Source organism: Eumetopias jubatus, unplaced genomic scaffold (genome assembly GCF_037043125.1).
Source record: "Eumetopias jubatus isolate StellerSeaLion01/CBP00866 unplaced genomic scaffold, mEumJub1_p1.0 scaffold_11, whole genome shotgun sequence".
Taxonomy (NCBI): domain Eukaryota; kingdom Metazoa; phylum Chordata; class Mammalia; order Carnivora; family Otariidae; genus Eumetopias; species Eumetopias jubatus.
Window position 1 is genome coordinate 69,406,628 of NW_028274817.1, and position 13,262 is coordinate 69,419,889.

The following is a 13,262-nucleotide window of genomic DNA, read 5'->3' on the forward strand; positions in this document are numbered from 1 at the left end:
TCGCCCTTGTCCCCCAAGCAAATAGAATCACACCATCACTGCCTATTCTCTCATTCTTTTCAAGAACACCTTTCCGTATTAGTACACGCTCACCTTCCTCATTGTTTTTTTAACAGCTGCATGCTTTTCCACTGAATGGATGTGCCATAATTCGACCTCTCCGTTACTGACGGGACACCTCGCCAGTGTCGTTTTTCATGACCTCCCTCGGTAGCTCCACATTTACTCAAGCTCCCATCCCATTTTCACTTTTTTTTAATTTTATTTTTTATTGTTATGTTTATGTTTATTGTTATGTTAATCACCACACAACATCTTTAGTTTTTGATGTAGTGTTCCATGATTCATTGTTCGTGCATAACACCCAGTGCTCCACGCAGAACGTGCCCTCCTTAATACCCATCACCGGGCTAACGCAACCCCCACCCCCATTTTCACTTTTCTCGCAAGGATCTTCTTCCCTCTTTCCCAGACGGAACTGAAGCTGTGAAGCGGGAACTCTTGCAGCTCCCCACCTCCCTGGTCTACACACTCATCTTGGACTACATCCATCCTTTTGGGGTCTCGGGGGCCGGGGGGAAAGGATGTCTCCTGCCGGCGTGCACGCCAGCTATGCTACCTGACATTCCCATCTGTTCCCACACAGGGCTTCTGCACAGTTATCCTCTTTGGCAGTTTTTGTTTTTTTTATCCCATTCCTCTTTCTGTCTTGCTTTCTCCCCTAAGCTCACGTAAGCATGGTTACTTATCTTCCCTCTTACGACTCTCCCCCTTTTACGCCTCACAGCCTCGCTTCTCGAGAGTAGTCGGTGATCTCTGTGGTCACCTTCCTCCTCTTCCATCTGCTCCTTGGACCCTGCTGCGGGCTGGCTTCCAGTCTCACTACTCTACAACTGCTTCTGCTGGCTAAGGTCACCAGGGACCTCCTAGGTGCTCTCTCGCTCAGGCTTCCTTTTACTTTACCTCTCCGTGGCATCCATGTTGTATTTTTTGCTGTGGTTGTTGGTCTTAAAACTCATTCTTTGGTTTGAGAAAATACCACTCTTCCGGTTTTGCTTCTATTTCTGGCCACCCTCAAATATCCGTCTTCACCAGGATTCTGTCCTCCTTGCTCTTCGGACTACACGTTTCCCGGGTGATCTCACCTGCTCCCAAGGTTGCACGAATCCTAGGTTTTCCACCTATCATCCTTTCGATTTCCATGCTTCCAAGCAAATGTAGCTCTTTCTCCTACCTTCCACGAACAGCCTGTGAACAGCATCACCACTGACCCGGTCACCTAAGTCAGAAACCTAGGGTCCACTCTTCCATCTTCCATCATCCAGTCAGTCACCAAAGTGTACCTCTAATCATGTCCCTACTGCCCACACCTCGGGCAGCTTGAGTCTCCATCCTCTCTTCTGGCATCACCCTCTCCCCCCAGTCCGTCCGTTCTCGAAGTGCAGCCAGCACGATCTAAAATGAGCATTTGTTCCTGAACATGGTCATCACCATCCTACGTTATGTTCCCTCTATTTCCACCCATCCAGAACTGCTCGTTCCACAAACGGGCCATGTAATTTCATGCCCTCTGCCAAGAATGCCCTCCTCCCTCCCCTCCCCCGTCCGGTAAACTCCTACCTACTTTTCATGATCCATCTCAAAGGTCACCCCTGTGAAACCTTCCCGTCCTTACTCCATAAGCAGAGTTGGTAACTCCCTCTCACCACAGACCCCCATTAAGTATTTATTGCAACGATCACGTTTTATTCAACTTATTTACGTGTCTCTCATTCTAGCCCTTAAAGTTCCCTGCGATCAGAAACTAGATCTTACTTTTATATCAGCATCCAGCAGAGTGCTTGATAAAAGCAGGGGGCTTGATAAATGTTGAATGAACAAATGAATGAATACCACATACCCGCCCAATCTCCCAAACCAAAATTCTGAAAGCCACCTTCCATTCCATTCCTCCTTTTCCACCTCTGAACGCCAATCGGTCATCAAGGCCTGTTGATTCTACCCCCTGAAGATCTCTCAAATTCGTGCCCCTCCTCCCCATCTTAATGCCACAGCCCTGGACTGGGCCCCGTTACCCCTTACTTGAACTAGATTTGCTCCCCTCCCAGCCATTTTCCACGCTACTGCTGCGTATTTTTTAAAAAAATTTTATTACAAAAATAGTACATACTTGTAAAAAAAAATTCAAACGATACAGAAATAAAAGCACAATACACTCCCAGTATACACACAACCACATAGCCCCCTCCCCTCCGATCCCATTCCCCAGAGGTTATTACTGTGAACAATTCAGCATATATCCTTTCAGACCTTTTCCTCTGCATATACAAGCATATACACATAAATATACACACATGGTTTTGTCTTTTACAAAAGTGGGGTCAAACTTGTCTGTTACATAGGATTCTTCAATTTCTTTCAGTCAACATACAGAAAACTTCTAAAACACAAATCTGATGCAATCATTCTACTAACGCTCATTTCCTATAATATACAGTTCACACCTGTTAGCACCAAGGCATACTTCCTGCCAGTCTTTCAGTCTCATCTCTAGCCACTCCAGCATTAAAGGACTGGAGCACAAACCACCTCCAATCCTTTCTGGAACAAGGCAGGCAGGCAGGCAGGCAGGCACAAACGAACGAACAAGTTGGGAACACACTCTGCTATCTCTAGTAGAGATGGCAGGTTACACACTGCCTGGAGTTTTCCATCTTGGAAGCTCCTACTCATTTTTCAACAGTCAGCTTATAAATTACTTCTAGGAAGACTTCCCTGACTTTTTTGTACATGATCACGCCTCTGTTTTCCCCTCTGCTTTACATCTAGCTTCTTCACTGCACTTAGCTCACAGCACCATCATAATGTATTTAAGAAACGAGTTTTGAGTTCCACTCCTAGCTCCCCCAACTTGAGGACGAGCTCTTTAGGTAAAAGCAATGTGTCTTATTTATTTGCCTTTGCATTCCAAGGATCTGACAGAGTGCTTATCGCCGAGCAGACGGTCAAAAACAAGTCTTTTGAGGATGATTGTAGGAATATTCACTGAGTACCTACTATGCACAGACCCGTATCCTAGGCATGAAAAGAAACACAAGACGACACACAGCCTTTGCCCAAAGACCTTATTATTTTCCTACCCTGTCCTCTGGGAATGAGGGGCACAGAACACATTCACATGGCAACATTATCATTTCTGACGTATAGGCTGTTTCAAAGATTGACAGTCATTTGCTTCAAAAATCCACTTAGGGACAAGGCATTGTATAATCAAAAAAATAATAAGGTAGTGGGCAGTTGATCCAATAGGTTTGTGTGTTTCCTGGGGCACAGAGTCGACCAGGACCCAGTTCTCTAGCCCAGCAAGGGGCTGCCACCTGTTCCAGCCTGCAAATCAGAAAACTGAGATGATACCATGCTTGGAGAACGTCTAATACACAAAGAGGACGGAAAATCGTCAGTCCTTTCATCATTTCTCCTCCTTCCTGAGGGAGAAGTGATACCAAGGGCAGTTAAGTGGAGCTAAAGGAGGGCACTTTTGTTAGTGGAAGGGGAAAAGGGGTTGCTTGTTTTTAAATCAAAGTGTGACACTGTCCCAGGAAGATCAGGAGAGGTGATTTATTAGCATCTATATACAACTTCTTAAAGGCTAAGGTGTTAGTCAATCTAGTGATTTTGCAATCAGACACTATACAATTATGAACAAATTAGGGAAGGTGAGCCACCTAGGCTGGAGAACAGGGAAGGCTAACCAGGGAGGCCCAAAGGAAGCCTCATTCATCAGAGTCCAAGTCACTGTCCCCAGCAATGGAGTGGAAATCCTCACTGTCCTCCTCATCCTCTGACAGGTGGACCTGGCTTAGTACGCTCGGCCCAGAGCGCTGCTCTTCCTCCTCATCTTCTTCCTCCTCCGATACCTCATACCCACCGATGCTGCTGAAGCTCGTGTCCTGGGTGTTTGACTTGGGATCAGGTTCCTCATAGCTCCCATAACTGAGAAGAGAAACAGGTCATCTCTCAAGCTCGGGCACCATCCTCTAGCCAACCAGTCCCGTTCTCAGTGCCACCGAGGGATCAGCCCATCTCACCGCCCCTGGGCGCTAGAATGACTTGTTCTGGACTGTTCTATATAGGTCCCCGAGAGAAAAATGATCCTGTTCAAAACATCAGCCTGCCAGCTTCATAGTCACAAGAACCCGAATGGAAGACACTCCCCTACGCCTGCCACCATACTGTTAGCGGCCACGACCGTTAAGCGCTCGGGCAGCCTCGGGTTTCATCTCCCGCTTACAGCTTCACTCCTCCACAGATCCCATCAGTCAATGGTCCTGAAGATTCTACTTCCTCAGTAGATCTCGTCTCTGTCCCCGCCTCCTTCCCATCTCTACTCTGCTTGCCTTAGCTTAGTCCTCTGCTCGCTCTGGCCTGCACTGCTGAAATCAGTCTTCGTGCCTCCATCTTGCTCTCCCCTCCAATTCATCTTCACGCTTCTGCCACCATGCTCTTTATTGTTTGTTTATTCTTAAACAAAAAACTAAAAAAACCACACAAGCCATGCGTGTCCACTGGTTTTTTAAAAAAATAAAATATATGCCAGGAGGGAAAAAAAAAAAAGGAAAGAAATTACCAATAACTCCACCACCCAGAAATAATCTCTTGGTATAGGACATTCCCAATTTTTCTCCTATGCACTTAACTTAGATGCTTAAACATTTTTTAGTTTTACAAAGTTGGAATACTCTACGCTCTTCAGGAACCTGCTGTTTTCACTATGATTATAATGAACATCTTTCCATGTCAATAAACATACATCTATAGCATCCTTTTGATTGCTGTCTGGTACTCCACTACATGGCTGCCACACGCTTGCTATAACCGTCTCTCACTGGCACACTGAAGCTGTCTCCAACACTCCCGCTATGAAAAACAATATCGTGATTAAACTCCCGTACAAACGTCTTGATGAAGGTGTTTTATTACTGCCACAGAACGATTGCCTACACATGGAGTTTTGGGGGTCAAGGGGGATTCCCGTTTTTTAAGTTTTTGGTTTATAATGATAAACTGCTGTACCTCTCTCCCACCCACCCCATTTTTATCATTTCACATTACCAGCAGTCATTGGAGAATGTCTTTTTCCTCACAGCTCCCCACCTCCGGGCATTAGCATTCATTTTAGTCTTTGGCAATCTTATACGTAAAATACTGCATTTCGTCGTTTTATTGCCTTCCTTTGATGCTTAGGGAAATTATTTTTCATATATTTACTGGCCATGTGCATTTCTTTTGGGGTACAGAGCACTCTTTACAAAATGTAGATCTGCTCATATCTCTCATTCAATGTTTACCCTGAACTTTCAGGCCCTCATGATTTGGTCCTTACCTACCTGTGTAAATCGTCTCTATCACACGGATCATGGGTCAAAAGCTCCGGCCACACCAAGCTGCTTGTATGCTCTAGAACTGTTTCCTCATACGCTGTTCTTGCTCTCTGAAGTGCCCTTTGCTTTCTTCTTCGTCTAGCTAATTCCTCGTCTGAGTGAGCTCGGTTTCCTTCTCTAAGCAGCTCCCCTACCCCACTCCTACCCAAGTCCCAGAAAAACCCTGCGGTTGCCTATCACAGCACTTTCCATGTCACACCATGATCGTCTCTTAACCTGTTCTAGGTTTCCCACCAGACTGAACTCCTTGATGGAAGGGACCACATCCTAGTTGCTTTTGAACTTGTGATAAGTATTTGCCTAATGAGTACATAAAGACTCTAACTGCTTGCTGGACACCTCTGGCTAGATGTATCCGATGTACTTCAAATCTAATGCGTCCAAAGACAAATGCATTTTTCCTTTCCTGACTCATCGAATACCTGTTCTTTCCACTTACCTACCTCAACGACATTCCCATTCATTTTATATCTGATCTCCCCACCTCCTAAGTCCAACTGATCTATCCTCTAACAGCTCTTAAATATGTCCCTTCCTTCCCCCCATTTCTAACAGATCCCAGCTGAAATCCTTATCATTGCCCTGGAGTTATTTAACACAAAAATCCGATGTTACTTCCTTTTCCTTGGAGTGAGGATTCCCATTACCCAAACTCCAAATGTCTTAACATGCCATGTAAGGTCCTCTACAATAATAATCCCTTGCTGCTTCTGGAGCCACACCTCCCCACAACCTCTCTTCACCCTGGAACATCCTTTGGTATATTTCTGTGCCTCTAAACCTACTGTTCCATCTCTAAGGGTCTCCTCACCTCCTGCCACTTTCCTACTTAGCCGACTCCTAGTCAGCCTTACTGCCAGGTCCAGTTCGAATGTTCCCTTGTCTGCAAAGCTTTCCCTGATCACTCCAGGCAGAGCGAGACACTCCCTCCTCAGTGGTGACTGGGCACTTTGTACTTATCACGCTGTTATTTGTAAGGATCTTGTTTGTTATCAGTCTCTTCCACTAGACTGTGAGCTCCTCCAGGGCAGGATATGGCTTGCTTCTCTGTGTCTCCCCAAGGGCCGAGCACAGTGCCTGGCCCTAGAGGGTGCTCTGGAAATGTTTGATGGATGAAAGTAATCTGACGCCGGACCCTGTGCCACCGCAGCTGGGCACTGACGCCATAGCCCTGTAGCGCGGCGCTGCCGATTACCTGATGTTGCTATCCTCCAAACCATGAGAAGCCTCCCCACCGTCTCCCTCATAGGACATCATGCTTTCTTCATTTTCCAGGCCCATCCTCGTGTTCTCCTGAAGCATGCGGGGCTGTTTGGGCCTTAGCCCACCAGATCCCACATCAGAGTCGCTCCCACTTTCACTCAGCTGGATAGCTGTGAAAAGAAGACGATCCCGAGGTAAGCTGGACAGAAGTACCGCCTTGGGCTTGGTCTTCCCAAACCAGTTCCTGCCCTCCATCGACACAGGCACCCTGCCTGGACTCCTCACCTCGGAGGTGGGCCTCGGGCCAATGTCGGCAAGACCACAGTTTGGAAACAGAACCCAAATAACCACTTCCTTTTCTCGTCTCAGTCCAGTCTTGTTTTTTCCCCCCTCTATCATCGCCTGTACTTTTTCCCTGCCATTGCCATTAATTGACAAAATAAACTAAGTAGGATCTTTTTTCTTTAAATTGAAGTATAGTTGACATACAATGTTCTATTAGTTTCAGGATTACAACACAGTGATTTGGCAATACATACGGTATGCTATGCTCACTGCAAGTGTAGCGACCATCTGTCAACGTGCAATAGTATTACAATATCATTGACTCTATTCCATATGCTGTGCTTTTCATTCCCGTGACTTATTCATTCCGTAACCAGAAGCCTGGATCTCCCTCCCCACTTCACACCCATTTGCCCATCCCCCCACCCCACTGCACTCTGGCAACCATCAGTTTGTTCTCTGTACTTAGGGGTCTGTTTCTGCTTTGGTTGGTTGGTTGGGTGTTTAGACCCCGCATGTGAGTGAAATCTTAGTATTTTGTCTTTCTCTGACTGACTTATTTTACTTAGTGTTATAGCCGCTAGGTCCATCCATGTTGTCACAAATGGCAAGATCTCATTCTTTCTTATGGCTAAGTAAAGCACGATCTTATTTCCTTATTTCTCCCCCTTCCCTATTACAAATACAAGACCTCTTTCTCATCTTGATCTAATATTCAAATCAAAGATGCTGCTTAGGCACTGCCTCTCCCATGGCCCCACGGTCATCTTCTGCACTTCCGTGTTCTATGTCTTCACCTCCTCGAAGGCTAATGAATGTCATCATCCTGTGAGTGCTCAGTACTCTGAGTCTATTAATGAGACTTCAAGAAAAGAGCAGCTTCACGACACCTGGGTGGCTCAGTCGTTAAGCGTCTGCCTTCGGCTCGGGTCATGATCCCAAGGTGCTGGGATCGAGCCCCGCATCAGGCTCCCTGCTCGGCAGGAAGCGTGCTTCTCCCTCTCCCACTCCCCCTGCTTGTGTTCCCTCTCTCGCTGTGTCTCTCTCTGTCAAGCGTCAAATGAATAAATACAATCTTTAAAAAAAAAAAAAAGAAAGAAAGAAAGAAAAGAGCAGCTTCTGGAAATAGCATATGTGGCCAAGAGTTTCCTATCCAGTCGTCAGGGTGCTATGGTGAGCTACCTAGAATAGAAGCCAAGGAACGAGACTTACCAGAGAAAGGATTGTCTCCTTCTTCATCACTCCCGGCATCTTCTTCATCATCTTCTCCTTCAGACATAAGCAAATCCTCATACAGGACGCTGGCTTGAGGCTGTTGCACAGTTCCTTCCTCTTCATCAGCCAGATCACCATCTGCATCTTCGCCTTCCTGAATGAGACCGGTTGGGGTCAAAGTCCCATCAACTGACCAAGTAAGAGACCAGAAGCCACCACCAGCACCCCCCTTGCTGCCTCACAAGAAGTTAAGTAACTGTGGTGGATGAATTCGTTTAGCTAATTTTCCAAGGATTAAAGTCTGATTGGGCCTCACTATGGACTCTCTGATATCACCTTGGGATTTGGCCTGCCCTGTACTAGCGGGGCTCCTATCACAGAAGGGTATAACGGAACCATAAGCTTTCTGTAAGCATACTCACTGGGGCTGGAGTCTTAGGTTTCCCATCCTCCTCCTCCTCATCATCATACCCTTCAATATCTACATCAGAGTCTTCCTCGCCCAGCCTACCTCGGCCCTGGTGCATCTGAGTAAGGAAGACAAATAGCACATCATTGAGGGACGTGCCTGTAGGAGGAGTTAACCATGGGCTCTTACCCAGGGCGGATGCTCCTCCCTGATATCCCAGCCAACCCCACAGCTAGTGGGGGCTGTTTACACAGCTCAAGGCATGTGTGCTTTTTCCCATTCATTCTTTGGAAATCACTGGTAGAGTTTAAAAAAAAACAAAACAAAACCAACCAACCAAAAAACCAAAAACCCGAAGAATAGGAAGGTCCTTGGGTCTGCTCTTGCTGTATCATCACAAGGAAACTCTTCCTTCCTAACCCAAGCTTTCCTTAGCTTCTGTTAGGACTCTTTGGGATAGAAAAACTCTCCTGGGTTTTGTACTCTCCAGTGGAAGCCTGACTGAGAGCATCTGATAGGGTTTTTGGCTTCAGATCAGGAGCATCTTCGGACACCTCTAGAACAGGCCAATTTTTAAAATTTAATTTAATTTCATAAATAATTTTAATTTAGATTACAGCATACATACAGTACAGTAGCAGGGCCAATTGTTTTGAACTCTGTCTCTGAATGCAGTTGGTCTTTCTAGCCACCTGGGAGGTTGCTCTGACGCCTCATACACTTTTCACACTTGTGCCTTCCCTGAGGTGCTGTTGTGCCTGACTCTGCCCATGGGGACAGACAGAAGACAATGCCAGTCATGTGACCTGCCGCCGGCCCACTTTGAAATCCCACTTCTAAGCCTTCATGCCCAAGGCCAAAGGGGCCCAATCATCCATGATACATGTCACATATCACCACCATCACTCCCCCACTCCCCACACCAAAGCATATTACCAATGCCACAAAGAGAAAAAGAACATCCTACCTGTGTCACCTGCTTTTCTGGAGTGGCAGTGGGAATATCCAGGACAGACATATTGCTCTCATCTTGAAATACAGAGGCATCTCGAGACATACTGAGGGATGTGTTGGTGTCATACAAATCAGGAGGCTGTGGCACAAATGTACAATTTAGCTTCTATTTAGGAAAGGGAGTAAGAAATCCAGAACTGCCCTTTAGAGCATTCACTGCAGAAAAAGGTCATGCAGAGCCATCCATTTAAAGAGAAACAGTTTGACACAGCTTTATGGACAGGTTTTTGGGAATCCTACAAATGCTTGCTCATTCTAGCAGAAAGGCATCTGATGTACACGATCAGAAGCCTGAAGCAGAAAAGCATCAAAGCTGTGGACAATTCTATGTCCTGACAGTCTTTCTGGTCAATAACCTAGTGTCTTCTAAGCCTTGTCTTATTGTTGACAGGCCTAAGGCTTCATACCTGCGCAATTCTGACTGTTTGGTTTAGAGATGTCTAATAGGAAGTCGCATAAAGGAATTCCAATTCCAACAAGAGCATGTAGTGAGTTAACAGTCTATGAGCTCATCAGAGGATGCTATGAGGCAAAATGGCGTGGTAAAAAAAAAAAAAAAAAAAAAAAAAAAACATGGGTTTTGGAACAAAATGCCTTGGGTTTGAGTCCTGGCTCCACCACTTGCTAGATGAGTAACTTTAACAAAGTATTTAATCACTCTAAGCCTTGGTTCCCTCAATTATAAAACATGGATAACAATGTCTGCCTCCCAAGGTTATTGGGAGAATGAAGGTAATTTATAATTCAATAAATTATAGATCCCTTCCCTCTTCCCTCTCCTGAAGAGATGAGGGATTTAGCAAATGGACTTTTCAGTGACAGGAGGGCAGGAGGAACTGATAAAGAACAGGCTGGAAGAAGTAGGAAAGCATTTTCTAAAACTAGGAGGGTAGAAATATTATGTAGCTATTTAAAAATCATGTTTTCAAAGACTAATGAGATAAAATGTTCATAACAAAATGTGAAGTGAAAACAGTAAGACACAAAACCATATTTGACCAATTTCACTTTAAAAGGGTCTACAGACCCTGCTGCGCACACACGCACACACACACACACACACACACACACACACCCCCAAAGATTTGAAAGAAACACACCAAAATGTTCACAGCGGCTGGTTCTTTCGGAATGGTAGACTTAACTCTAGGTAACTTATTTCTCCTTCATATTTCCCGATGAATACGTCGTTTTATCAACAAAAAACCCCACATATGTGTTACTTTGTGGGTTTTTTTTTTTTTTTAAAGCAAACAAGGAAGGATGATTGAAGAGGGTTTTGGAGAAAGAGGCAACACAGAACTTAAAGCATTACAGAGTAGGTAAACTAATGGTTGTACAGAAGAAGAGAAAATCAGGAAATGAGGGGCTAGTGGGAACCTGCAAGTGAGCAATTTTAGATAAAGTGTGAAGCTGAATGTGTATGATGTAATTCAAGCTGGAATTCAAGTGGAAACAGCTGAGTGAAAATACATTTTTGACTGCCACCATTTAGGGCTGGAAGTAAAGTATGATTACTGTTTTGTTTCCATACAACCAGAATTAAGGTAGCTTAAACCTACACAAACCCTCTTTAATAACATTGGGTTGGAAAGTAGCAATGAGTAAGGTAGCAATGAGTAAGGACAATCGCTCAGGTGCATCCTCCTCAGGTTAAGAGAAAATACATGGGGCTTACCACTTTACAATGTGTACATATGACATATGAGTGAAGGCAGTGCTGAGAGGGTGAACTGGAATAATGAAGAGGCGCTATCTACACCCTACTCTTCATAGGGGACCCTCTCACTGTACCGAACAACAGCTACTGCTCAGAAGGGAGAACGGTTGCCAGGCTTTCCTCAGCCACCTGAGACAGTATGGGAGGGGCAGGAAAGAAAGGAAGATAACCCTTGGGTCTAAGGCTTTGACTCACCAAATGACTAGGTTTATGCTATCATGCGCTGCTCAGTGGCTAGACTCTTTTGAGGAATGATGGCTCAAACCCAGGCTCTAACTTACCAGAAAGGGCCTTGTGGGAGCTGTGGGCCTATAAGCAAAAAGGGCCTTCCTGGGTAACATCACTCACCCAAGCCCCCCGGACCCAATCTGCCCACACACTCCAAGAGCCTTTCCTTGTTCTGGGCCTGGAAGTAGTATCTTAGGGCTCTTTATACTTGGCCCCTCAGTAACCTAGGTTTTGGGGTGAGAGAGAGTAAAAGATAGATAGGGAGAGTGCATGAAATACAAACAGCGATAATCCAACAGAGATCATACAGGTTGCAGTTATCAGTTCAGAGTAGAATGAAAAAAAGTTTTCCAGTGGGAATCGGGAGAATTTTGCGTTAAAATATTTGGTTAAACTTGAAAGGAGGTCTGAGAACTTTGTAGATAATTTTCATACAGACAAGGAAACATTTACTGAATGTCTCCTATGTGCCAGCCAAATTAACTCACTGAATGTTTTTAATAATCTCGAAAAGTACATTTTAGAGAAAAGGAGACTGAGAGGGCTTAAGCTAACTTCCCAAGTTCACAAAGCTAGATAAGAGCAAAGATTCAAACCCAGGCCTGTTTTATTGCCAAAATTCACGTACTTCCCACTTTACCATAGTGCCTTCAATACAGAAACCAAGCGCCAGCTATATTCTGATAAGTCCTAGTCTTCAAATATGGAAACATACGCTTAATTCGCATATATTCAAGGGACAAAAACAGAAAGACTAAACATTTCTTATTAATCTTGCTCCCTATTCTTGTGACATGTAACTTTAAGAACATTAGAAATGTTACCTGTCCTCATTTACAAGGAGAGGGAGTCAATCCAGGAAAATGGGTGACATCTGAGCTAAGTGAGATACATCCGAGGGAATGAGTAATCGGGCATTTATGAGGCACAGGAACACTGTGGCCAATGTCTGTAACTGAGAATTCTATCCTCTAGGGATATCCTAGAACCCCAATTCATGGGCAAAGGAACTCCAGAGACCCAAGAGGATACCTGTGGCCACAGCAGTCAGGCATCTGGTATTCCTAAATATTGCGTCAACAACTAAGACCCCACCCCACTCATTCATCCCACACCTGCTTCTTCTGGATTCAACAAGGCCACCAAGACCCATGGCCCTCACTCACCTTAGCCTTTGAGAAGACAAGAAAGCACACGAAAGGCATATGAAGAGGAAGGACAGAGAAGAAGGGTATCTCAGTAAATATATCTGTTAACATGCTCCCAATTTCCCAAACCAATAAGAAAACTCTTAAGAGGCAGTTCCTAGTCTCCAGACTCACCTGGGGTGTGTAAGGCCCTGGGGTCATTGGGTCCAAGCTTTCTAATTCTGCTTCCTCCAAAGCTGCTTCCTTAGCTGTACAAATGTCCTTCTCAAGTTGAGTCAAATGCTCATCATACTAAGAAATAAAGAAAATTAGTGAATTCACTGAACATATGTTTTAGGCACTGAAGATGCCTGGCTGGCTCAGTCGGTCGAGCATCCGACTCTTGATCTCAGGGTTGAGTCCGAGCCCCACGTTGGGTGTGGAGCCTACTTAATAAATAAAACAAAATAAAAGTAAACAAAGCAGACAAAAATCCTTGTCTTCATGGAGCTGCTTCTACTGACAGGTCACAGGATAACTAAAGTAAATAATCACATAGTTTGTTAAAAACATTTAGCACCAAGTAGGAAAATAAAGCAGGAAAGGAAATGAGGGATGTG

General features: G+C 44.9%; 1 protein-coding gene across 6 annotated transcripts in view; it reads right to left on the reverse strand.

Moving 5' to 3' along the window:
- Window positions 1-2,131: 2,131 nt before the first annotated feature.
- Window positions 2,132-13,262, reverse strand: part of TAF1 (TATA-box binding protein associated factor 1) — a 72,644-nt gene continuing 61,513 nt past the window's right edge. For 3 of the 6 annotated variants that reach the window (XM_028095483.2, XM_028095482.2, XM_028095481.2), the window contains exons 34-39: window positions 12,838-12,954; window positions 9,521-9,646; window positions 8,567-8,671; window positions 8,142-8,298; window positions 6,637-6,814; window positions 2,132-3,993 (exon numbers count right to left, since the gene is read on the reverse strand). In XM_028095483.2, the coding sequence (XP_027951284.1) occupies window positions 3,774-3,993; window positions 6,637-6,814; window positions 8,142-8,298; window positions 8,567-8,671; window positions 9,521-9,646; window positions 12,838-12,954 (903 nt within the window). In that variant the 3' untranslated portion in view covers window positions 2,132-3,773. Of the gene's footprint in view, window positions 3,994-6,636; window positions 6,815-8,141; window positions 8,299-8,566; window positions 8,672-8,945; window positions 9,318-9,520; window positions 9,647-12,837; window positions 12,955-13,262 lie in introns of those variants that run through there. The other 3 variants (XM_028095486.2, XM_028095484.2, XM_028095487.2) reach the window with 2 other exon arrangements.